Source organism: Venturia canescens, chromosome 9 (assembly GCF_019457755.1).
Source record: "Venturia canescens isolate UGA chromosome 9, ASM1945775v1, whole genome shotgun sequence".
Lineage (NCBI taxonomy): Eukaryota > Metazoa > Arthropoda > Insecta > Hymenoptera > Ichneumonidae > Venturia > Venturia canescens.
This window is the reverse complement of record NC_057429.1, coordinates 9,797,040-9,823,927: the sequence shown is the minus strand read 5'-3', so window position 1 is coordinate 9,823,927 and position 26,888 is coordinate 9,797,040. Positions and strand designations below refer to the sequence as shown.

The 26,888-nt window shown below is 42.4% G+C and overlaps 3 protein-coding genes across 10 annotated transcripts in view; 1 reads left to right on the top strand and 2 right to left on the bottom strand.

Moving 5' to 3' along the window:
• The window catches only part of by (blistery), a 176,148-nt gene that overhangs the window by 19,351 nt on the left and 129,909 nt on the right, over positions 1–26,888 (top strand). The window lies entirely within an intron of this gene.
• On the bottom strand, positions 13,285–16,508 carry LOC122415502 (putative sodium-dependent multivitamin transporter). Its single transcript, XM_043427634.1, has 7 exons — positions 16,410–16,508; positions 16,119–16,244; positions 15,791–16,012; positions 15,376–15,719; positions 15,160–15,279; positions 14,197–14,874; positions 13,285–13,818 (listed from the first exon to the last, which is right to left on the bottom strand). The coding sequence occupies exons 1-7, from the start codon at positions 16,413–16,415 to the stop codon at positions 13,554–13,556; spliced, it is 1,761 nt and encodes a 586-aa protein (XP_043283569.1). The 5' UTR covers positions 16,416–16,508; the 3' UTR covers positions 13,285–13,553.
• LOC122415501 (putative sodium-dependent multivitamin transporter) lies at positions 17,187–24,732 on the bottom strand. Its single transcript, XM_043427633.1, has 7 exons — positions 24,233–24,732; positions 23,787–23,912; positions 23,406–23,627; positions 21,358–21,701; positions 20,930–21,049; positions 18,758–19,441; positions 17,187–17,615 (listed from the first exon to the last, which is right to left on the bottom strand). Exons 1-7 carry the CDS (start codon positions 24,236–24,238, stop codon positions 17,348–17,350), a joined length of 1,770 nt encoding a protein of 589 aa, XP_043283568.1. The 5' UTR covers positions 24,239–24,732; the 3' UTR covers positions 17,187–17,347.

Genomic DNA, 26,888 nt, shown 5'->3' with positions numbered 1-26,888 from the left:
AAATGCCGAAGGCCTCGGTCGCGCTTCCGGCTCGGCTGTAAACAGGCTTCGTTTCAATGATTTTCTCGTTCATAGAAACGCTCGTCAGAAGATCAGCGGTTTTCTAATCGCACTGTTTCCTTGACCGGGTCACGTATATACGAGATGCTTGTTCATGGCCACCGAAGAATCAGCTCGTAAAAAGTCTCTCGGGAACTCGAAGATTCAGATTTATCGGAAATGCCCAACGGGATTTGTTCGCGGCTTGAAATTGTACGTGACTGTGACCGCGAGGGCTGCGTACAAGTTATGGATTTTAGAGTGATCAACGCGAGGGACGTAGAAACATTAAAATCTTGCTTTGGCTCCGCAGTGTTTATCCCCGATGCGGGTTTGAGCACAGTGAAAACTTGAACCTGCATTGTTAGCGAGGTCACGGACTCGAGTTTCTTTTTAATTTACTCAGTCGAGCTTCGCGCCAGCTTGAATGGAGAAAAATTGATGCTGAAGAGATGCTCGTTAGAGCAGTTCCCATCGAGGGGTGCGGAACGCCGAGTTTTTTCTCCATTTTTCTTTTTCTCTTCCGTCTCCTTTATTTTTCACGCTCTTGCGGTCAAACACCCCGCGGACTTTCCAGAGGGCCGTTTTTTTCATTGTCTTGGCTTTTTCCCCTCCCTTTTTCGCTGCGGTCCTGTAAATTTTCTTCATTTTCGCTCGGCTCGCTTCCTCGCATTCTCCCATACACACGTGTGAACATTTAACGCGGCTGCACAATGGGACATGCCCCGGTCGTTTCGCTTGTACAAGAATCGTTAGGCGAGCATTTCTCCGCTTTTTGTTGGCTCTCTCTCTCTCTCTCTCTCTCTCTCTCTCTCTCTCTCTCTCTCTCTCTCTCTCTCTCTCTCTCTCTCTCTCTCTCTCTCTCTCTCTGTGTCCACCAAACGAAGGCTTCTTTCTTCTTCTCCCGCGGCGTTGCTGCTCACCCCACTCGGTCAGTCTTTGACTCGCGCCGAAGCTCGGGAAATACGGACTTCTGACCTTTCTCCGTTCCCGGAAATCCCCTTTCTCATCCCTCCTCTTCGCTCTTCTTCATTTTATACCCTTGCCTGCGCAGTCCGGGCGGAAACACTCGAACCATAGCTGCCCCAATCAGAATCACCGCTTCAGCCCTTAATTCGAGAAAACCACTCGACTCGGACGCTCCTCTTCGAATCTTCGTTCGTCGCTGCGCTTGCTTTTTTCACCGCCGATTCGTAAGAAAACTCTTTGGGCACGATTGGAAAATGTGCTTTGTTCCATTATGGCTCCTCGGGGATTTCGACCTCCCAGAAAATATTATCGCTCCAAGAGGATCCCTCCTTTTTGGCTTTCTTCGAGGCGTTGCCTCTCTGACCTAATCTCCGCTCACCTGGACAACCTGTCGCTCCTGCTTCCTGCCGGGCCTTCTCGGGTTACGCGGCGAAAAATCTCGCCCCAGCGATCGGTTTCTCCGGTGTAAAAACAAGGAAAAAAGGTGAAAAAATAAGACGCGATCTTCCTCGGGCGTGTTTCAGCTTCGAGTCCTGCCTGCTCTCTCAGCTCCCCCGTACCGCGAGTGTCCTTCCAGTGGGTAAATCCCAATGACATATTCGTTCCGTATATGAACCCGGACGATGGTTATTACTCACGTGCCCCCCCGATATCTTGGACTTTCCCGAGGGCTCACAGATTAATGTGGCATCTCGAGTACAAGTTCTCGAAACGCGTCAAAACACACGTGGACCTCGAACGACTACCAGAAACTCTCACGCACGTTTGTAGCTCTTTCTCTCTGTCTCTTTCTCTCTCGAATGAAATGAAGCCATGAAAATATCTTTTTAATTCTGGCCCTGCTGCCCTTGTCGCGATGATTCATTGCACGCGTGTAATCAATCTTCGAACTCCGGAGGTTCGAACGAGGACGAGAAAAAAAACAGAATTTTTCGTTGATTAGATTCTATGAGAAACGAGGATGAAGATAGACATTTTTATACTTCGCATCAATCCAAGTTTCCTTGATTTGCCACTTTTTATTTGCTTTTGGTTAAAAGTCAATTTTAACGACACCGCGTACACGGAGAGAAAAAAATAGTAAGAATTACTATGCTGCCATCGTATTGGGGTTCTATATATCGCCCAGTTTGAAGGTTTTTACCAAAAATATTGTCATTTCCAAGTAAATTCTGAATGAAAATTTATAAATTGCGTATTTTGCTGTGAGAGAGATTTAAACTGTGCTATTTTTTCCTAACATAGTTCACCAAGTAAACGTTGTAAAATTTATGTTGACTCGATGATGAACTTTCAAGTAGAATTATTATGCCGTTTTGTTATGCTTTTAGTACTGTTTTCACGATTGAAATTTACAGTTGAACATAGTTAAATTTGATGAGCTCGAACACAAGCATCGATCATACGCCAAAGTGTTTAGAAATTTACTATGGTAATTAATAGAATTTCATTCGCTATTGTACGATAATATACCGATATACATGTGTACCGATGTGTTTATTTTGACATCGCTCATAAATTTTCATCGAGTCGCTTCCCAAAAAATTACTGTTCGTAAGAATTAATAAATATTACCGAGTAGTTTTTAGTGAAATTTTCTCTTCGTGTACAAGCCAAATGCCAATTTGTAGAAAACTTAAGTCGAACGATCGCGTATATATACGAAAACGAGGAAAAGCAGGCTAACGTTCATTTTTTCTAATATCCTGAAAAAATTGGGGCACCCTCCGAATATTGTTCATTCATGAGATTGAGTTTAAGAAGAAGATTGGCAGAGACCCGGTTAGCCGTAAATTGGCCGAGTATTTTCTTATCGGTGCGGAACGATCGGAAAATTTGACTTCCGCGTGGCTGGCAATTGCCGCTGGTGCGCGGGGTGCCACTACGCGTTAAAGTTGCTCGATCGCATCGCTGCAAGAGACTCAGTCGAGAAAGACGTATTTGTCTCTGTCTGCGGGCGTGTGTATGTGTGCGAGTGCTCTGTGTCGTGGCTTCGTTGGCGGCCGTCTTCAAAGCGGCGCCAATGGGTTCTCCCGTGGCTCCGCGATGTGGGAAGACGCGCGTATATGCGTGGGACAGCCGCACGGCAGAGCGAGTACCCTCCATATATCTGTGTCCGCATCTCATCGCGCTTCTCGCTCGCGCTGTTCTTTCCGCATCACCGAAACACTTGGAAGAAAAACGGGATCCGGGAAAATCGATGTCACGGGGGGGATGGCTAAATAGATATTCGCCAATTGAAATGATTAATCTTGGGTGGGGATAAAATTTTTAAATTACTCAAATTTCGAACAGCTAAATTCTCGAGTTTATAAACTTCGAATAATAATATAGAGACGGATCGATTCGACTAGAGCTTTGAATGTCGAAAATTAATAAAGTGAAACTTCAAGGCACGAAGCACGTTTACATCGAAAATAGAATGTAACTATCGCTCGTAGAACGACGACTAAAATATCGTTTATCTACGAAAATTCGATCATCGCTCTTTCGATTCATAAATTACTGCAATCAGCAATACTGTGAATATTCACAATTTCGAAAATATAATGACGAACGAACATCGCCATTTTGACTTTAGTTTTTTCGTGGCATCGCTATTCATCCGTATATCCAAGTTTTATAGGCTCGAAAAATGCACTTTCGATTTTTTACTACTCCGTATAAAACAATTACTCTCCATTTTGAATTCGAAAATCTGAACTTTTGACATTCGTATGTTAAAATTGCATTCGAAATTTATATTTTCGAGTAATTATTACTTGAATTACTTATATTTCTCCAATCTCATGTTACAATTTTGAAAATTTCGAAATATCGACCGTTCTGCAATTTGATTATTTGAACTATCGAACTCTACCCGTAACCTCGAAATAAAATTCGATCGATCGTAGTACGATTATTCGTTACTTTTAGGCCTCATTAGACGTATGATGCTGAAGTTTCCAACGTTGGAGTCCAACGAAATGATCGAAAAAACTCTTCAATAATTCCAGTAATTCTCCTATTTTGTTCCCTGCCAAATTTGCGATTCGTAATTTTTCAAGCTGCACCAACGATTCGTGAAATAAAAAATTGGTGAATTAAAAACGTTTTTTTCGTTCATTTCGTTATGGACTTCAACGTTGGAAACTTCAGCGTCGTATTAGACGTTCGGCTTGCCGCCGCTGTTCATTGTAATTAACCAATTGAATTTGATCGGCCTACGAAATCGACTGATGGAATCGAACTCGAGAATCATTAATTCAGAAGGTGAGTTGCTCAAAAATATGACAGCCAATAAATCGTTTTTAATTCAATTTATCGATGGAGTAAAAGTCGATTTACGATTGGATGTTCGAACCGTGTTCGTTGTCCTCGCGTGCTCGCTCCTCCATTCTCACTCGGTCACCGTTTAATTTAACGCTCTTGAGACAGGCTCCCGCCAGATCTTGGCCGCGTCCATAGAATTCGCGATGAACTTATAACCCCACTTAAGGAGCAGCAGCAGCAGCAGGCGGGCTGAATACATCCGCAAAAAGAAATTCCATAATTTACAGTAGTCGTAAAAACGACATTCCTTCTTATCGGGATCGGTTTCCGCGACTACAACAATCGCCGCGAGAGACGAGGAGGTTGCGCATTGTGCGAGAGATCGTAACGCGATGATTGACAGAGCGTGGCCAATCGGAGACTCGCTCGAAATGTCATTCGCCTCGAGAACCCCGTTGTCTTCGTATTCGCGACTGAATAAGTGAAGAAATTTTGAGAAATTGGAATATTTTGCGATGGCACGTGCAACATGATTTGCACGAAGATTCCAACTGAAAAAGGAAGCAACAAGAAACTGTGCGAGAGACTCGCGCCTCTCAGTGGGCGGTTGGCAAAACATTTCTTACAGCACCGCGCGCACAGTGGACACCACGAGGTCGTGGCGAATAATTCACAGGCGTAGAAGCAACGCCATGAGACCGTCAACCCCATCGTCTCGGAACGTAACCTTCGACTCAGCCTGCTCCATCGCGCCTCATATGCAATCCCAGAAAATCATTCGTGTCGAGGGGGAAAAGAAGCTGTGAATAAAAAAATGTTGAAGATCGTTGTCGCGTCACGCCTCTGAAAATTCTTTCGCCTCGACGGATCTTGCTGGCGTCTTGCTTCGAACCGTTTCGCGATCGAGTTGCTTTTTCTTTTATTTTTCCATTTTTTTTCTCACTGCTTTGCCAGTTTCTAATGTCTTTGTTCGAGGTAGTGCCCTGCAAAATAGCGAGTCAAAGTTATTGACGCGGTGATTTTGTCTCGTCGCCTCGCGCGTCGGTCTCGCGGGGGCACCGGAACTTCGGATGTGTCGCTGCGCACCGAGGTTCCCCAACGCCGAAAGCTAATTCCGTCTCGCAGACGTGTACGGTCTGAAAAATCTTCAACTTTGGCTCTCTTCGGGCTGCTTTTTTCCTTCGCATTTACATATTTCACCCGGGCCATCGTAAGGTCATGGCACACGTCGCGAAACGCATATTTCATCGTGCACACATGCCAGAAATATGCACATGTGTGCGACTGCTTTTGAGCTCGCTGGCTCGCTCTGCCGTACCCGCGCGGCGACAATCTTAGCTTCGCGTCAATCACGTGGACGTTTCTGCGCGAGAACTTCCGCCCGAAGTGTTCATTCTCGTGTGTTCACCTCGACAAGAGTCTCCGCATTTATTTAACATAATTGCCCGCGCGGGTTCGCTGCCGCGTCGCCCCGCGCCGAATGAAATCGATTCAGACGAAACCGGACCCACGAATCTCCGCAGAGCTGCGGCCCGACTCGAATTTATTCTCAAATCATTCGGAAGTGGGTAACGTCGAATGTCAGAGATCAAACGCGTCCCCTCGCTCGAGCCATTGAAAAAAAACGGCCGCTGCCTCGCCCTCCAGCGATATTTGAAATTAAAATTTCAATTTTTCTCTCTCGCGCTCTCACACTTTCTCGCTCTTCGGAGTGCTTTTTTTTAGACGAACGACTCGAGTGCCAGCCTCACTTCAACATGCACGTGTACGTGTTAAATCGCTTTTTGCAGTGGCTCACTGCTATGCCTGTTCGATCTTGATTATCGACGTGGGCCGCCGGTTTTTCTTCTTCTCAATACTCTTCGCTCGTTCTCTCTCTCTCTCCCTCGTTCTTTCCCCTTCTCCCATTCAATCTTTTCTCTTATACGCTTCTCCATCTGCATGAATTATTCCCCGACGTGTCCTGGAGAAACGACTTGCCGCGCTTTCTTGCCCAGGACGAATTCCGAAGCGTCGAACACCTCGCACTCGCGGTTCTTGTTTCCGCGCCCCCTTTCCATTCATTCGGTCGAGAAAATTTTTGCCATTTACGCGCACACTCGACGAAGCTTCAATTTGTATGTGCGAGCATATTGCTTCTGGGGTTTAATGAAGTCATGAATTTACCTTTGACGCGAAGGTTTTTTACTTCCGTTGAAAAACAATTGTGTCGTTGCTCGATAAACCGACGAACTCGGGCGTGTTTCCCCTTTCCACTCGATTCAATGTTTTTCACAATGAAGAATATCCCGAGTTAATTCCACTCCGATATTCGAGATATCTCCGCAATAATTTTATTATTCTGAAGTCGAAAAAAATTCTACTAGTTTTATCTCCGCACGTATGTACGACGGAGCCCATGAAACTCGAGAGAGCGACGCGGAGACGAGCCAGTCGCGAACACCGCGAGATTCAAGTGCTGCGATGTCCACAACTAAACAATAAATAAAATTGACGTTGTTAAGAGCCATTCGTGTGTACGAGTGTCGTATACAAATGTGGTCGAGGCGCGAAGTCAGGCTCTAACTATCATATCCTGACTACCGATTCAACCACAATACAACCTCGAGACTCGAGACTCGATACTCTTACCGCGGTCGTTGACGCCACTAGGAAGGGGTTGCGAACATTTTTTTAAGGAAAAAAATTGCATTTTCGAACGGTAACGACGTTTGTTGTTGGAATACGCGACACGTTTAGAATAATTATCAGAAATAAATTGCAATCGCGATTATTCATTTTCAATTTCATCGATTTCGTTTGATTTAAGATAGTTCGCGCACGAAACGATTTTCTTAAGAAAGTCTTGTTTAAATGGGCAGTCGACTGACACGAGAATGCCAAATTTAAAAGGGTTCGTCTCATTCGTTACCGAGACAAACGTTAAAAATACCCAATTTTCATGTGACGAATGAACGCTCCGCTTACGAACGTTTATGAAAAAGTAGCCAATGACAATGAAGTATATAATAAAGGTTTGGGAAAAAATCGAGACGGTTGTCTTACCAGTAATAAAAATATATTAGGTTAAAGATTGAACGAAATTTGTAACGAGCACTCGTAATCTCACATTTGCTTATTTCAGCATTTTGTTTCTTCTTGGCTTGGCCCATTTCTGTCATAGCCTTCTGTCTTTTTATTAAAACACTTTTTTCTTGATCCATTTCCCCTTGCGTTTTCCCTTTGCGCTCTCTAATGCGATTTTTTACACAAAAAACTAAAGTATTTTGGCCAGGGACGGATGAAATTTTGTGAAAATGAATAAGTTCGAATTAATAATTCTGACATTAATTTAAGGTGACGATGAACGCTTCGCGTCGAATAATCGTTCCATTAGAATTCCCGTCAATCAATAAAAAAATATGTCTCGCCACGTCCACGTGCTCGTTATTTCCGTTGTCCTGCGAATAAATGCCGACGCAAAATTGTATCAGTTTCTCCCAATAAAGTTTGAAAGTTGGCTCAAACGGCGATTCCGCGCGGCCGGCACAAAAGTTATCGAATTACATCGGGGAATGGGCACAGCTGACGAGCCGGCCGGTCAGCCGCAAATCAGCCCGGCGGGGCCCGTTCGTACGTGGAATTTGGCAAAATGAGGGCCGCAGAGCTAATAAGACTCGAAGCCCCACGCTCGATGGGGGCAACGTTGTAGATTTTTTCTCCGTGAACGATTGTTTCCCAAGGCCATCTGCCACCGCACTCGCTTTACCCAAGAATCACGAGATCGCGCCGCAGTTCAAGAAAAAGTGGTCTCGCCCTCCGTTCAAAAAGTTAAACGCACTCGGTATACGCGATCGCATTATCGCTCCTAGACTTTTAAAATAACGGAATGACTGCTGGAAACTTTTGTAAATTGGCGATTCATATATCCCAGCCCGAGCAATCTGCTGCCATATTGCACATCTTTCATCCGGTTTTACGAGCGACACCCGCCATAGACAAACTTTACGAGGCATTTTATTGTCCACGCTATTTCAAGGGCATCTTCCTCCTCCTCTTCACCTTCCCCATTAAATATATCACGCGTGTGTTTCTCCTACCGCCATATACCATAGCCCGCCCACCATAAAAGCTCCTCGACTATCCTGTTACGTGCAATGTGTATTCACCCTGACCAATTGAAACGAACACTCTTGTGTGTATATTTCAATGGATTTTCTCCCCTCGTCGCACCATCCTCGTCGCGTGCATGTCGACCATGACCATGCAATACGAGCGATACAACAAATCGATACAGATATCCCTGGGCTGCGCGCGATATATCCCTCTTTTCTTGTGGATTGAGTTACATTTCGTTAAATTACAATAATAGTTCGACTACGAATTCCATTCTCCGAGCTTTTGTCTTGCGGACGCATTTTGTCCGATCGACCTTTGCTTGGGGAGCGTTCGCCATGCGATTTCTCATCGAAACGAGTTGATTGATCAGTATTGTTCGACTCGTTCATGTTTGTTGGTTATCTCCTTATTTCCAATCTTATTTTCACTCGATTTATTCAAGTTTTTGAGACATTTGAATTTATCGGCGTTTATCCAAGATCCGGTTCTCGAACTCGTTTTCAAACGTTTCTATCTCACTTGGAAACTTCTTGCTCCGCTGACAGTCATCTTAATCCCCGATCAGCGTCAACCGATCTGCAAATTTTTGGTGGCGAACGCCAAGAAAAATAAAAATACTCGTTTCACGTCTCGGCGAACTCGTCTCTCGTATTCCTCCGAGAATAATACGCTCGGACGTTCGCCCTTAGCTCCTCGCCTCCTGATTGTGTGTGACGTCGTGCGCTGGAAATACCTTTTGCCATACGAGAATTCACCGTAGTACCGTATACATTATCTTAGCCTACCCTGTACAGGCTTTTTCATGTTTAAAATCCCCTCTACTTTTCTCACACTCACGAGATCCTATCCCTTTTCGTGGGGACGATAATCAAATCTGCGATCCGACAAAACTACTGTAATAACACGAACCCAAAACCGCCGAATTCATAATCACAACTTCATTCATCGAGCCGAAGTCTTCGAGCGATGATTCCGCATCGCTCCACAATCGTTTTCTTCGTCAATGGAAACTTGGCTTATTCGCACGGCGTTAGAAATTTTTCCAAATAACCCCAAAAAAATACATCGCAGAAGCGAGTCGAAAAACCCAGATTTTAAGCCCGCTCCGACCAGATTTCATCACGAAAATGCCGCTGAATTCGCGACTCGAGTTCGTATTCGCGATCGATTGTTCTCATAATGCAATTCACGAGTGAGCGATTTCACGCGGAATGCTCCATAGATTCATATCTCCACTTGCGTACGTGTAGGTTCGCTATGAAACCTCTGCCGCGATCAGAGTATAAAAGACAGCTGAGAGGGGGAGAATAAGGAGAGAATGAAAGATCAGAGCTCGTCTCCCTCAGCTGGTCAACGTACCATTCATGACTATCCTCTCGATCCTCTCTTTTTCACTTGCTGCTTCTGCCGCTACGATGCTTCGCGAGGCAGCCGATCCTCGGCGATGGAATACACGCTTTGCGGACGCGGGCATGGTGCCTTTCATTGTGCGGGTTTCCGCGGATCTCTCTCGGCTGGCGGCCAAGACTTCATTTGTTTGCAAACCACCGCGCTTTAAGCTTTGTACAAACGATGCCACTGTAGATGTGTTTGGAAGGTGAGCGCCAAATTGGACCACCGCTTTGAAAAACGAAAGTTTCGCTTCGACTTTCGCACCAATTTTCGTCAGTTTTTGGCCTCTTTTCGTCAGCTTTGGTTCAAACGAAGTAAATAAGCTTAAGGTTGATCCTCTGCGACAGCCCCAACCAAAAGTTATGTACTGTCTGCATATTAAAAGGCTTGATAATTCGTTCGGATCGTAATCAATAACTTTGCAAAGACCCTATATACGTACTCGGTGCCAGCAGATATAGTACAAATATCATTTGCTTTCGTAAAATTTATTCTAAAAGTATTTTTGATCCGACATCGTGAGTAAATTTTTTGACGGAACTATCCAGGTTACGCTTCAATACACAGAAAAGGTTGTCTATACAGACGACATTCGCTTGTTTGCTTGCAAAATATATCGCATGCAGCCTAAACCTTCGTACTTCTCGAGGCTATATCTGTCAAACTAGATGGTCAATCACCTTGATTTTTTTTCACAATATCTGTGATATCCTGCTCTAGCTCCTCCTCGTTTTTTATAAACTTCCTAATTTTAGTACTAGCGGTAGAATTAATAATGTGCCGTTTGCTTATGCATGGTCCATATGTTACGTGTTAATTGAGTCAACTTCAATTACATATATCTCGGGTTCGGGATGGTGAAACTTGTTAAAATTTTATAGAGGTGTTGTTCATATGTTAAACAATACGTATGCCAAATTTAAATAATTTCCTAATTTAACTGTCTCGTGGAGGAACCACCTTAACAAAATCTCAACGACACTGAAGTTTGCAACCTCCCAGTTGAACGAAACTCACGAAAATAACATCTGTAATTATCACCTATTTTTTATTTCACGAATCATTGGTGCAGACTGAAAAACTGCGAATTGCAAATTGGGCGAACAGAATTGAACAATTGCTGGAATTATTGGAGAGTTTTTTTTAGATCAATTCGACGAACGTTGCAAACTTCAGCGTCATAAATCTCGCATTCAGTTAAACAAAAATGAGGTGAAATCAACTGTTGTTTTGTGGAGCGACCCGAATGAATTCATCGATATTCATCGAAGGAAACATAATTGATTTTTCGTTATCACCGCCGAGGAATCAAAATCGTCCTGCACGAACGAGCGGCCACGATTTTTTCAGGTAGTCCGTTCTGCCCCGACTGCCATTTTGCCCCGATCCGCGTCTATGCATACGCGCACAAACGGACATGCCGCATTCCCTTTCGAAAATAAATATCTTGGGGAGTCCTTTCAAGTGCACTCAATCCGTTTTACTTCTCCCCGGCCGGATTTCCAGTGCCACAAACATTATCGTGTTTTCCGTCGAGATGGAATTAACCATGAAAAAAGAAGAACAAAGAAAACAGCGCTTTGGAAGTCGGCTGTGGAAAAGTTTTCCCGGACCGAATTGCAAAAGCACTTTTTTTTGACGTCGTAAAAGAAATGAGCGTTGAAACTATACGACGAGAAAAATAATAATCGTAAAAGAAGGGACGGAGGATCTTTAATCATTTTAATGGCAAACACACCATCGGTGTTTGGCCAAACAACTCGTGTTATTATGGAGCGCTGAACGCATGTTTGAGTTTTCCCACGAGGGAAAGTGCAGAAAGCAGCTAAGCGATCATACGTGAAATATGTGAAGGTTTGGGCCCGCGGCTCGCATGTCTGTCGTCACAGAAAACTCTTCGGACTACCGAGGATTGCTGGGCGCGCCTGGATCAACAAACTACCGGCCAGCACCTTACACGCACCTCCTTCCTTCTTCATCCTCCTCAATCTTCTTCCCTCACGATCGTCTTTTTGCTTTCTTTCTCTCTTCCACAAACGTACGATCTCTCGCCTTTATTTTTCCCCTCAACTTTGTCCGTTGGATATTAGAAGAGCTCGAACCCGGACGTGTTAATTCGAAAAGCATGCGCGTCCTTGTTAGAACGACACCAATAATGCTTGTCAGCGTTCGAAGATGCGTTTTCGTCGAGCCACTTCGGAGCTGATGCGAGCCAAAGATTTTTCGAGTGATGCTACTTTTCGACTGATTTTTTAACAGCCGCGGGAGCGAATAATGTCGAATAATTGGTAAGCAGAGCTCTGAAGAATAAAGTGTGACTCGAATGACGCGAGTTCCTGGTTTTGTGTAATCGATAAATCCTCGGTACACTTTCATAATCCGAGCGGAATTAATCTATTAAATGTGTATGCTCGAGAATAATGATCCCTCAGTTCTCAGTGACCCACTTGTTTGCCACTCGAATCCCTTTCCCCTTGAGTAGACCACATTATTGCGCATAATATATGAATTTCACGAAAGAACGCGTGGGCGAGCACAGCTCAAAGTAGTTCGAGTATGTCGCTTCTTCGTCTATGATCCATCTTTGCTTTTTTCAATCGTTATCGCTCGATCAACAGTTCTCGAAGCTTGCCTCTACGTTGAATAAGATATTCAGAGTCGTTTGAACGATTAATTCACGCGCTATCAAACGTCTCATGAGATCCAGTCTATCCGTTTGAACCAATTAAAATAGTGTTGCAATAATCGCATTTTCATTATCGAATATTACATTACGATTATTCGCAGTGAGATACGAAACTTGTTGAATTTACTGAATGTGTTTATTGGATCAAGATAAAGATAAAGAACTTGATGAAATTTGTTAAGGAAGATCACGCGAATCCAATGGAAATGGAAAATTCCAATTTTAAGAGGCGAAGTTTAGAAATATGATAGACAAATACACCGTGCATCTATTCCCGGAATTATTATAGGATCTACCGTCTAGTTGTCGAGAAAATTATTAACGAAAATCACATTTTTTGAAGGGTTATTCACAGGCTCTTATATGGCAGGCACACTTGCTGTGGGACCATTTGGATTTAATGTAATTAATAAATTGGATTTAATGTATTTAATAAATTTGGATTTAATGTATTTAATAAATAACGAAATAAACAGTGGAAGGTTTGATAATACGATGAGCCAGCTGGTTTAAACGACGCTGAAGTTTGCAACGTTGGAGTCCAACGAAATGAACGAAAAAAACATTTGTAATTCACCAATTTTTTACGTAACGAAGTATCAGTGCAGATTGAAAAACTACGAATTGCGAATTCGACAAGGAATAAAATTGGAGAATTACTCGAATTATTGGAGGTTTTTTTTTAAATCATTTCGTTGGACTCCAACGTTGCAAACTTCAGCGTCATTGGTTTAAAATGTAGGTATGCATACGCATAGAAAATGGCTGTTGTCACATTTTCCTTGACGATTTTACTACGAAAGTATTTTAGCGTTATCGTTATATGAAAAATTTATCAATCTCATGAAATAAGTTGCACATAATTTTAATAATTTCGAGAATAAATTTTAATCGTTTCTTTGACCATGAAAAGAGCAAAAAGTTCAGTTGCTTTTATGAATCGAAGTAACACAAGTAACGCATGATCTTTCTTATGTGAACGAAAGTTTCGTTGGTTCAACGAGCCAACATCTGCTGGCTCGAAAGAATATTTCTTACTGCAACGAAAACGTCGCTGAATCGACGAAACAGTTATGCTCGATCAACAAATTCCGTTTCTCACAGAAGACTCGAATTATTATAATTGAGTTCTAGATTTTGCAACGCTCAGAACATCGTCCTCTCGACTCGGCGTTTCAATACCGTTCGAATCCTTTTTACGTATTCGGGCTGCCAGGTACGGCGTCAATAAATCAGGATCCACTTCGCTCGTCGTTTTAGAAAAGCATCGCACAGCTATGCTCGCCACGTAGCCAAAAATGAGCGTTGTCAGCGTTCCAATTGGCGTGTACAGTTGATAAGATATCCGATAGAGGTAGAAGTAATCCGAGTCGTCCAAGTTTCTGGAAGAATTTGCCGAGTTGAGTCTCATTCTACCGGCATAAAGTTTCTCTTTTAAAAATCCCTGGTAAGGCTGAACTACAAAATTCTGGAACGAAATGTCCCGAGTCATTTTTCTTTGCGATCGAAAGTTTATGAGATAGCAACGCATTGGTGAAAGCCAACCCGCTGCGTTGGTGCCGCGAAGTGGGCGCGGCCACGGTAGCGTCGTTGCTGTCTCGAATCTCATTGGTGGCGTTGACACTCATGAATATCTCGTCACCGGTTGATTTTACAGAAAAATGGCTCAGGACTTTTCGTTGCAGAATTTCCTCGTCTATTCAGCCTGTAAAATGGACTCTAAAGTTTTTCGATTTAGTTGCATATTTGTGAGAAAATACCTCGTATCGATTGGAGGCTGGTAATGATTATTTTCCAAAATTGTTACGTTGCCACAGTGCTCGATAGAAATTGGTAGTCGAGCAATCGGTGGCTTTGGTTGTCCGAAACTAATCCAAGCGGAGAGCGCCAAGCTGAGGAGAATCCCGATAACGGAGCCAACCTCGTTCGCAATCGGAACGAACATACCGAGACTGAAGAGGCCGAGTATCGGGCCACCGATCGTTCCATTAATACCTAAAGCAGTTTCTATCAAAGTTCCGAGACCGGAAGCTGCGTAAGCAATTCCCATGCACACGAGCCCGTTTACGAAGCACAAAATTTTGGCGACCAAGGCAGCTCTCGAGTCCGCTAATTCGAGACCGATTCTATGGTAAATCGGTTTCACGTAATCGGCCAGAGCGATTGCTGCGAGGGAATTCAACATCGCCGATACTGTGCTCAACGTCGCGCTGAATATACCGGCCACGAAGAAACCCGTGAGTCCTGGAACTTTCGATAACCGCACTTTTGCGAAATATGGCATTACCTGATCGAACGATGACACGTGACCCGAACCTATCGGATCGCATTTCACGAACCACGCGTATAAAACCAAGCCGGAGAAGGCTGTCATGAGAACTACGAGCACGATCGTCGGCCCATTGATAAATAACGCCAGCTGGGCTGACCTCAGCGACCTGAAAATCATTTCGCAAGTAGAGCCATAAAAAAATGTGTTCGTTAGCGGGCTAAATGGGCCACGCGGATCTTCCGTAGGCCACCCAAAGAGCGGACGAAGAGTGGAGTGGGGCATTCCGATAAAACGTGCGCTCTGAAACTCGGGGAAGTGAAAAATTGGAGCAGTGCTGAGAGAAAAATTGAAAAGTTGCTTCCGCCTCCCAGAACCCCTGACCTTTGATCTCTTCTGCTTCTCCAATTGCGATCTTGTTAACTCGCAGAGAGTGAGACGTTACGGGACTTACTTTGCGGAGAGAAGTCTCTGCACTTGGATCTGGTTGACGCCAATTTGGGCAGCGAAGTAAAACGCGGTGCCAATTACCAGAGTCCACCAGGTGTGTCTGACGCTCGGGTCGATATCGAAGCTGCGATAAAAGCGATTTTCCATTAGTTGGAAAACGGCGAAACAGCGTCGTCGGCATTCCCACTCTTTTTTTACTGTTTCCAGGCTACTGAATTACTTCAAAACTTCCAAACGGCCCCCTTTCGTAGCAACTTCCCAAACTTCGGCGACTCCGCCCTCGAGGTCGTAGCATCCGATGACGATGACGCAGAGGATCGAGGCCAGCATGAGAAATCCTTGGAATACATCGGTCGCCAGGACCGCTTTGATTCCGCCGATAGTCGAGTAAAAAGTGCAGATTATTCCGATGAGAAAAATGCTCGTTGTGCTCGACAACCCTGTTGTAGCTTCCAGCGCGAGCGCCGGAGCGAACAAAACGACACCGCTGTACAGTCCCATTTGTACGAGGTTGCCGACACTCGCTGTCAGTCTCGCCACTCTTCCGAACCTTTTCTCGAGATACTAGAAATTCACGAGAACAATTCATCCCCGATGGCCCCGTCGCGAACTAATAATCTTCCTCTTTTTCTCACCTCGTAAACACTCATGTTTTGCAGCCTGAAAAAAACCGGGAGATACAAGAACGCTGCGATCGGTGTCGCCAACAAAAATCCGAAAACGACCACCACGAATTGGCTCCCGTAGATGTAAATTTCGCCGCTTATCCCGAGCATCGTTATCCCTGATAAATACGTCACCGTCATTGTGATCGCCAGTACCGGTGTCCGCATCGATCGGTTCGCCGAAAAGTATTCCTGTCCGAATAAATAATTCGTTTCGGAAAATTCAATTACTTTCACGATCTGTCAACCCAAAATAATTTTCAGTTCATCTGCTCGTTCACCGAGCTTGCTCCAGTACCTCCGATGTCTTCTGACGTCCACCACTGAACCGATAGTACAAGCCAATCGTCGCTGAGATCGACAAGACTATCGCGATTACTACGTAATCGGGCCACTCCAGAGATTCCGCCCCTTCCTCGATCGCCTTCTCTCCAGATTTTCATTAAAAACAATAAAAATATCGATCAAGTTGAAACAACGTCACCGCATGAAGCGCCGATCAATCGTCGCTTTTCGTTGCTCAGATTTGTTGTAGAATTTGCATCGTTGTTGCTCGGCGACGGACTTGTTTGATTGCTCTTCTACTCACTTCCATCCTCAATGCGACGATGGACCAAACCTCGGCCAATGAAAGCCAACGTGTGTAAACCTTGGAATCTACGAATCTCGCTGCGACTGAACCGCTACTCACTTGCCAAGACTCTGCTGCCTCCAGTTCCATTTTCATGGATCACTGTTATCTACATACTTTGACATTTGCACAGCTTTTGAGTACACAAGAAACCAAGAATAAGGCGAGGACTCGTTGAGCCGAACAATAAACTTTATCAGACATTAGCTACTCTCGATCTCGAGTGCTATCTCAACTTTGTTGGTCTTACTTTGACAATTCACAATTCACCTTGATTTTTCTGTCGTTGCGAGCTCAGCTTTGATGCACGTTGAAGCATTTGAGATAAAAATTTTCGAGTTTTCAGTTACTTTCTTACGTAAATATTGTTTTTTTGATTCAATGTTTTTTATATTCATTTTTTCATGACTGAAATATTTTTTTATCTCTGTCAAAAGTTAATATCTTCGAGCATCAGAAGTTGTTTCATTCAAATATTTTTTTTCGAGAATCGGAGACTCATATTTTCCCATGTGAAATACCGACAGATTTATTTCCACGTCTGACCCACATTGAACTGCCTTAACGAACGTAAGAATAATGCGTCAATTTCTCAAACGAGAGCGTAGGCGAGAAAATTACTTTGTCGGAGTCTCTCCCCTCGCGGAGGCTCGACGGCGATCATCCAATTGCAATAAAATAGTTTCTTACGCTCGAGCAGCCCGCGCGAGGGCTGCCGAGGAAAATCCAACTCCGTTTCAATTTACAAAACATCATTTTTATTTCGTCGAAAATGTCACGCGGCCGCCTCGCTTTCAGATGAATTACAATACTTTATTCACTCGATTGCTTACTTTTCGGTTTTGTATATTTGGAACACCGGTGGAGAATGATTTATGACAAAAAAATTTATTCCATCATTGAGTCGGAACGATTTCTTTTGTGCTCAATACGAAAACTTGACTGGTCGTCGTCTTCGCTAAATCCTCTCGTCTTCTTCGCATCCTCGCTGCTACTATCGGCGTGAACAAATCCGGCTCTGGCTCCACTATCGTATTTTTCGATAATTTACGGATCAACACGCTCAATGCAAAACCAAGTACTATCGTACATAAAAATCCGATTGGCGTGTACCACATGTAAGATATTCGGTAAAGATAAAAGTATTCTTTCTCATGCGCCAATCTGTAATCATATTCGTTCCAAATCGTCAGTTTTTTTGGGTTTTTATTTACAGTTTTTTTGCTCAAATTGTTGTTGGATAATAAATCAAATATTAACCCTTAGTGTGCACATCTTCGCAGCGAGACATTTCGTGCACATGGGGTCACTTTGACCCCAGGTAATTTTTGACATCGAATTTCTCGGCAACTATGCGCTTTTCGGAATAAAAGGTTTCGTCACTTTTTGCTGTGAATTGATCCAACTTTCAGGCTGCAAAGTCGGATTTCCAAAGAAATTTTTTTTTCATTCTTCAAAAACGTGCTCAAAGTTGATAGTGCGCGTAAAAAGCACTTTTTCGGTTAAATCTCTCGTCAGAAATTGAATTTTGAGCTTTGAAAAAAATCCTTAAAGAGGTTTACAGACGAGGGTCCATGCTTTAAGGGAAAAATAGTCCACTTTGCAACCGTTCCAAAAAGTGTATTTATTTTGGAGTATGAAGTTGGCTATGCTCCCTACTTTTAGAGAGGGCATAACGATTTCTTAATATTGGGGGTTTTACTTACGAGATGCTCACCTGTAAATGCTATTCATGTGAGAAAAAAATTTTGGGGTCAACCTGACCCCGGATGCACACTAAGGGTTAATGTTCGCATTGCCTACTGTTTTTATGGTTGTTGCTTAACATTTTTGAGCTGTATAAAATTGAGGGTATAAAAATGTTTCTATTTTTATCTCAGAAACAGTTTCTACAAATTTGACGAGCGTCCTGCGTGTTATTACAAAAGATATTTATAATAATACCGCGAATATTATTATTAATAAATCATATTTTTATGGGACTGGAACCCAGCAGTGAGGGTTTGTTCGTTCTGAGACTTGGCTTGTTTTTCGAAAAAATGTATTAACTTCACGTAGGTCTGCGTGATGAATGCGTATCCAGAGCACAATTCGTGAAAAGTTTCAATTTCCACGTGGTGGTCGGGAGGCTTTAACACGGTCACTCGAATGAGCACACTCGCGTTATTTACTGGGTTGAAATTCAACGAAATAAAGCCAAGCCAGCAAAATAAACGAAATGAAAGAAAAATGTATAAAATTTGATGAAAATCGACGACTGAAAAGGAGTTTTGAAGATTTAAATGGGAATCGTAAATACTACTCACTTGTACGTTGCGTTGACTTGCTCCATATAAGCGATTGTGTCCGCATGCGTTGAGTTCGGGCACCCATCGATAGAAACCGGAAGTTTGAGAACCGGAGGTTTGGGGGAACCGAACGCCATCCAGAAGGTTAAGCACAAGGTCAGAATTGTGCCAGCAACGGCGCCTCTTTCGTTTGCATATTCGAAAAATATACCAAGACTGAATAGCCCCAGGACCGGGCCTGCCGTTGCTCCGCTAATGGCAAAAGCCATTTGGATTAAATTGCCAAAGTGCGAGGCCATTAACGCTATTCCTACGCACAGAGCACCGTTCACCACGGCCAGGAGTTTTCCCAATAACGGGCCTTTCGATTCTGCCAATTCACTGCCGCAGAGGCGATAAATTGGCGCTATGTAATCGGCGATCGCCACCGCAGATAGCGAATTCAACATCGCCGAAACTGTGCTCAACGACGCGCTGAATATACCGGCCACGAAAAAACCCGTCAGTCCCGAAATTTTGGACATTCGGACCTTCGCGAAGTACGGCATCACTTGATCGAACGATGATATTTGACCAGCAGCCTTTGGATCGCACGACTCGAACCATGCGTACAGCACCAGACCTGCGAACGACGTCGCTGATACGATCGCCACTATCAGTGGAGTGTTCAGGAATATTGCTATTTGCGCTTCCTTCAACGTTCTGTAAATCATTATCCAATCAATATTCCATTCATATTCCGAAAGTCATCATTTTTCCTTTGTTCATTCTACATTTTTCAAATTCTCTATTCGTATTATTATTTTGGCTTCGTGAATGACAAATCCAAGTTGAAAACCAGTAGAATGGGTTTGAAAATTTTTCTGGAACATCAGACATCGCTACTTGCTACTCTTGAATTGAAAATACTCGAGTTCGACAGAATAACAACCGTCCTCTTTACGACGCCACTCAAAAACAACGCTGCTTCAAACAGCCCTACTCTCAAATTTACAAAATCAATACAATGCAATTTATCTCCTCTTTTGTCATTAATAATCTGTGTTATCCACCCAGACAAGTTAAGGGTGAATGATACAAAAGTCGAAATAATTAGAAATTGATCAAATTTGGTGATAATGTTGTTCAACATCAAGTGCGAAAACACAAATTTTTTCAAAATTTTCTTCTGTTTAGTTAACGAGTAATTACGCATTAAAGCAGATTTCTTATGCCTGGAATGTATACCTATATATATGGAAACGCTATGCTTATACACGTGAACTTTAGTGATCAATTACTCGATAACTGTACAGAAGAAAAATCTTAAAAAATTTGTATTGTCAAATTTGGCACTAAAGAATATGTTCACCAAATTTTATAAAATTCTGATCATTTTGAATTTTTTTATGGTTTTAGCATGGTTTAGCATGGCAACATTGTATCGCCTGTGCAATATATCCTTAAAGAGCAGAGACGCTATTCGTGTATAAAATACAAATCTTTAGAGTGGAAATGTTATCGAGTAGATTTATAACAGTCGAGTTACGTTGCAGCAAGTCAAAAATTCTATTTTCAGTAAATGTAAATGTTTAACAACAGTTCTCCTCTAAATGCATGTTTAAGGAGGGTGGATAGCGACGATACAATGTTGCCACGCTAAACCATGTTAAATACGTAAAAAATTTCAAAAAGTTGAGAATTTTATAAAATTTGGTGAACATATTCTTTAGTGCCAAATTTGACAATACAAATTTTTTAAGATTTTTCTTCTGTACAGTTATTATCGAGTAATTGATCACTGAAGTTCACGTGTATAAGCATTGCGTTTCCATACATGTAGGTATACATTCCGAGCATAAGAAATCTTATTTAATGCGTAATTACTCGATAACTGGGTAGAAGAAAATTTTGAAAAAAATTGTGTTTTCGCACTTGATGTTGAAAAACATTATCACCAAATTTGATAAATTTCTTATCATTTTGACGAATGTAGCCACCCTCCTTAAAGTGCGGAATCGTTATCGAGTAGAACTGTGATGAGTATAGTTATACATAGCTGCTAGTTAACAACTCTATCGGTAGCCATTCTCGATAACGACCGATGTTATGAATTTCGGAGTGAAGATTTTAGAAGCAGAGTTTTTTTTCGAGTGGAGACGTAAGGAGGATGGTCGTCATTCTGCCACGAGTTCGAATGTAATAATTTACTTGGCGGATGAAAGTCGCTGCACGTGAACTTGACTGACGCCGAAATTGGCTATGAATATTCCCATTCCTCCCAATATCAGTCCAAACCACGTGTGTCTCACGGTTGGGTCGAGGTCAAAACTGTGATTTAACAAAAGGTTCGATTTAGCGAGGCTTGGCTTACATTACAATTCCTGCGGTAAACGATGACGCTGAAGTTTCCAACGTTGGAGTCCAACGAAATGATCTAAAAAAACTCTCAAATAATTCCAGTAAATCTCCAATTTTGTTCCCTGCCGAATTTTCAATTCATCATTTTTCAAGCCACATCAATAATTCGTGAAATAAAAAAATAATGAATTATAAATCTTTTTTTCGTTCATTTCGTTGAACTCCAACGTTGCAAACTTCAGCGTCGTGGTAAATGAACGTAGAAATTTGGGAATTACATATCGAAGGTTACGCGACCGCCTCTGATCGCAGTTTCCCAAACTTCGGCGGCGCCCCCCTCAAAATCGGAGCATCCAACCCCGATGACGCAAAAGATGGCTGCGAACATGAGAAATCCCTGGAAAACGTCGGTCGCCAGGACCGCTTTTATTCCTCCGATACTCGAGTAAAATGTGCATATCACTCCGATGAGAAACACACTCGCTGTACTCGACAATCCTGTTGTTGCTTCCAGAGCAAGTGCTGGAGCGAACAACACCACTCCGGTGTACAGTGTTATGTGCACGTAGTTCGCGACGCTCGCTGTCAGTCGGGCTGCTTTGCCGAATCTTGTCTCGAGATACTGAAAGCCCAACGAGCTTTCATGTTTCATTTCAAAAATTATATTCAAAAAATACTACAACATTTTTTTAATGTAAGAGGTACTAATTTGTACATATGATTTATGCGCTAAGTCTCATTGTCGAAGTTTCTCAGCTACGTATAATATGGAGATTGTAATTATTGACTGCGCAACAAAAATTCCAAATTCTTTTTCCATTTTCGAATATTTACCTTTCGCATATGAACCTATGAAAACTCGAAAAAATTGCGAAATTCTATATTTGCGGCATGTTGAAGTGCGATATTCTTCTTCTTTGGAAGCGCTTCGTTTTCAAACTCGCTAAAAATATATAATTTCGCAATTATTTCGGGTTTTTATAGGTTCATATGGAAGGAAAATATATGAAAATGGAAAAAAAAATTGGAATTTTTGTTGCTGACAATAATTACGATCTCCGCATTGAACGCAGCTGATGAAAAATTTCGACAACGAGACTTTGCGCACAAACCACGTACAAATTGGTATTTCTCACATGAAAAAATTTTTTTGTACTTTAAATATCCTTAAAACTATACCAAAAAATTCGCTATGGTGATTATTTCCGTCTATCCAAAAACATATCCCGAAAACGGTGGATTTTTTTGACTCCTTAAAGGAGGATCTCTTCTTAATCACTCATTTATCTAAAAATATTCGCGAAGACGTTCGGACGTGACTTTGCGCAAAATGAAATTCCTCAACATTATTTATCGTTCATACAGCGATTCGATGCCAGTTTTCTGCATTCTATTTTCGCTGTGAATGCGGATCTTACCTACGTTCCTTTTTTTCACTGTGACGAATAATCGTGATTTTATTATCAAAGTAACAATAAAAACGGGAATTTTGTATCGAAGTAACGCCTTTGAAACATTTGGCGTTCGTTTTTCTACTTTTGAAAAAATATTTTCATATTGAATTCACCGGACATCGAGATTCTATCAGCACGAAGCAACGTTTTAAGGAGAGTGGATCGCGACGATACAATGTTGCCATACTAAACCATGTTAAAAACATGAAGAATTTCAAAATTATAAGAATTTAATAAAATTTGGCAAATGTATTCTTTAAAAATGTATAAGACAATATAATTTTTTTTAGATTTTTCTACCACATAACTCTCGAGTAATTGAACATGTGTATAATAACATGTTATATAATAATAATAACATGTTTTTATAATAATATTTATTTATTTTTTTTTTTTATAATTTTATTTAATTTTTTTTTATTAATTTTTTAAATTAATTTAAAATTTAAATTTAACTATTATTAATTAATTAATAATAATTAAAAAAATTAAATTAAAAAATTAAAAAAAAAAATAAAAATTTAAATTTAAATTTAAATTAAATTAAATTAAAATTAATAATTTTAAATAATAATAACATAATATTAAAAAATAATAACATGTATAATAACATGTATAATAACATGTATAATAACTCGAGTAAAATAACATGTATAAGAACACGTGTATAAGCATAGAGTTTACATTTTTTAAATAAGAAGTTCGATTATTCGATAATCACGTGGTAAAAAAATTTGAAAAAAATTGTGTTGGTATACTTGATGCCAAAGACTGTTATCACCGAATTTGATCAAATTCTGACTATTTCGATTTCGTGATCGACCCTCTTTAATGGGCATCTTCGTTTTTCCAACGTCCACGTAATACCTTACCTCGTAAACGCTCAAGTATTGAAGTTTGTAAAAAACCGGGAGATAGAAAAAGGCTACTATCGGCGTTGCGCACATGAGTCCTACGGTGGTGAACGCGAAGTGAATGCCACTGATATAACTCTCGCCGCTGACCCCCAGCATCGCAATCGCCGAAATAAATGCCACCATGAGAGCGATCGCGAGCAAGGGGATGCTCATCGAACGATTTGCGGAGAAATATTCCTAGATTCAAAGGTTTTCCGGTTACTATTTATTCCTTGAGCCATTTAGCATGGAATATTTATTGAGAAGAAATTTGGCGAACGTGGCTGATCGTTTACTCGGCCAACACCAGCTTTGCTCTGCATTTCTTCTCATACGAACAACTTTTCACTTTCGTACCGCCGAAGTTTTTTGTCGTCCGCCAGTAAATCGATAGTAGACGCCGATCAGGGCGGAAATGGATAGAACGATACCGATGACCATGTAATCAGGCCACTCCAGCGATCCTGTCATTCCCTCTTTGGCCTGGCATTAAGATCGCATTAATGTCAACAGTTTTTTTTACGCCGTTGTGTAATAATTTGCAATCAAATACACGCAATCCCACATTAAACACGCACACACTAATTAAATGGTGGTTTGTATAATAGCAAGAGAATTGAGCATGAGAAAATGGCGGACGCACGAAGCGTTGACAGTTTTATTATTTTGGACGACGCGAATTTTCTGTGTCATTGTTGCCTTTGCGTTTTAATGCAGTTGAAAATAGTGGGATTTAAAAATGTTCTCTCAAATTTGGCTCCTTCGCTCATCGGACGTTTGAAAATTTCTTTCCTTCTACTCACCGACATTTTCGTTCGATTTTAACCCTCGAATATTTCGCACTGACCCGCTATTTCGATATCACAACGAATACATTTAAATTCAACGAACGAATGAACGACGATGTTGGATATCTCACGTCGCACGATTTACAATTGAAAGCAAAGTCGCACCAATTTTAAAAATGCTTGCGAAAATTCGACGCTGCGAGTTGCCGTGACACTCGCTACGCGAGCACGTCTCTTGGACGTTTGAAAATCGTGTACGAGATGATGGAAAAAAAAATGAATTTGCCCCCGAGAGACCGCCTACCGCGCGTGCATTACATAAAAGAGAGACTCCCGCTTGTAATGAGAGTTTTAACCTGCACACACCAATGAAACTCCCCGTGCACGACATTCTCGAAGGATTTTTCTTTTTAGAGCTCTATATCGGATCGTTATTTACATCATGTCGTATCTCAGTGTCGCGAATCGCCACGAGGAAATTTCGTGATAACGACATAAGAAATTTCAAGCTCAATGTCACGGGATAACGGTTATGAAAAATTTTCGAGACACTTTTGTGTTGTCGTCACGCCAAGTCGAATGTGCGAAAACTGCGCGTAACGCGATGGCTGGATTATTGGAAATGGAAGAAATTGGATAATCGAGTTTTCATCGATCACGAATCAATTCAGTGATCTCTGCCGTCGCTCGATTCTTTGTAACCCAATATTTTTCCCCTGATTCGCGTCTTTCAGAGATTTCGAGTTGTCATTGATGTCTGACTTATTGAAAATTCATAGTAATTGGATGGGAGCGAGCTTGATATTTGCTTGGGGTTTCGCGCGTCATTCTGCAATTGAAAACGCGATTATCTTTTGTCGGGATAATTGCAGCGATGAGCACCGTCGCGATTACGTCCCCCGAGACGCGTGCGATTATCTGACATTACGACGACGAATTAATGTCTGGGAATGTACTCGAGAGACGAAAAATATCGCCTCAGGTCGCTCGCCGCGTCTCTCCGCCAAAATCAACAGGCTCACAAATAAAATACGAGATAATTCAGGCTCCTCCGCCAACGTGTGTCGACGATAAATAATGCATAGACGGAGAGAAATCATGCGACGAAATGGAAAGAAAAAAAGGAGCGAAACTCCGTGCGGCAAAATAAATCGATCGCGACCAACATTTTACGGCCATAAAAAGCTTTCGTCTCAGAAAACTTGGAGCTCGACAGTGAAGAGAAACTGAATAATCTCGAGCGTCGATACCCCCGAGAGACTTGCTTTTCCCTTTGAAAACTATCCTTCAACGGACTCGACGCCACGACTCCGCACCTCGTGTTTAGACACAGAAGAGAGGCAGGGAATAAAAAGTACTGTCGGATCGGATGTCGTCGGTAGCAATTCAACCGTCGCACAATGCTTAATTTCAATGTTTTAAGTGAACACACTAAACGCTCATTCATTAAAGCGATTATAGATCGTTATTTAATTGACAAGTTATACTTTAACGACGCTTCGTATGAACAGCGCTCATCCTATCGTCGAACTCCTGAGAACGATTATTTTCGTGGGCGTATAACGTTCGCGATGCTCTGACGTGGACGAGAGTCGAGGGTGAACAGTTGTTGTCACGTTTTTTCGTCGCGTCGTTCATTCTCGTTGGACGGACAATGAGAAAGTGGCCAATAACTGTGTCAGTAAGTAATACGCGGTGCGTAAAAACGAAACAAGTTTTCAAGTCCGAGTATCAGTCGCGATGGCGAAGAAGGAGACAGAACGAAGCCGGTAAGTGGCGAATTCCCGTCATTAAGTTGTTAGACGACAGGAGAGGCTAACTGCCGGTTAACTGGCTGCTGAACTTGATCGGCAATATCTCGTTGACCCGGCTCTCTCTCTCTTATTCTCTCTGGTAGGACGCTCCGCTCCTCCGCGCGCGGTCCAAATCATATTTTTGCCATGTGCTTCTACCGGCTCTTTATGATCTTTACATGAAACACTTGCTTTTTTCCTTTTATCCCTCGCTAATGGCAATTGAACCGGGCAAATTACCTACCGCCTTTCCATACCCGTTTCTCAAGATCTCTCTTTCTCGCTCCGTCTTCATAACCTCCCCGGTTTCTTCCCCCTCCCAAGCCCATCGAAATTCCTCGTAGATCCGTGAGCCTCGTGAAAAAGATGCATCCGACTAGAAACCCCGACCGCTTGGTGCACCGCTAGATTCTGAGGTGAAAAGTTCTTGGACATTTTCTCATACGATCGAACCCCGACGAGATATTCGAGAATCGGTGCTCAGCCAATCCGCTGCGCTCCGCTTTGGTGGGCGGACGCTCGCCCCACTCCGCGCCGGACTTTTGACACCGCATCGGATTGGCTCTCGCACTTATTCGCTCATATTCGATCAACGGTGCGTCGCACATGAAAACGCCTCGTGACTTGACCCTCTAGAATTTTACGGTCGTTTATCTCCGCGGCTTATCTTCCTGATTTTTAAAGTGATTCTTGGGACACCCTGTACGGAGGGCGCTCCTCGCGTCGGCGGCTCAACGACATGTTCAATCACATTCTGACGTGAAACACGCCGATCGAGTTTTTCATTTCTTTACTGTTAGACGTTTAAATGCCGAGCGAAAGACATAAAAAACATGGGCACACGTAGACTCGGACAGAAATACGCCGGATAGAACGCC

What these genes read in the sequence shown, in the direction of transcription:
- LOC122415502 (XM_043427634.1), bottom strand. An exon ending in GGCCGTTTGGAAGTTTTGAA is followed by an intron (nt 15,280 to 15,375) that starts GTAATTCAGTAG and finishes CTTTTATCGCAG; the next exon opens with CTTCGATATCGACCCGAGCG. An exon ending in CAGCCTCCAATCGATACGAG is followed by an intron (nt 13,819 to 14,196) that starts GTATTTTCTCAC and finishes AAATTCTTCCAG; the next exon opens with AAACTTGGACGACTCGGATT.
- LOC122415501 (XM_043427633.1), bottom strand. An exon ending in GACGACAAAAAACTTCGGCG is followed by an intron (nt 23,628 to 23,786) that starts GTACGAAAGTGA and finishes CTTTGAATCTAG; the next exon opens with GAATATTTCTCCGCAAATCG. An exon ending in GGTCGCGTAACCTTCGATAT is followed by an intron (nt 21,050 to 21,357) that starts GTAATTCCCAAA and finishes GTTAAATCACAG; the next exon opens with TTTTGACCTCGACCCAACCG.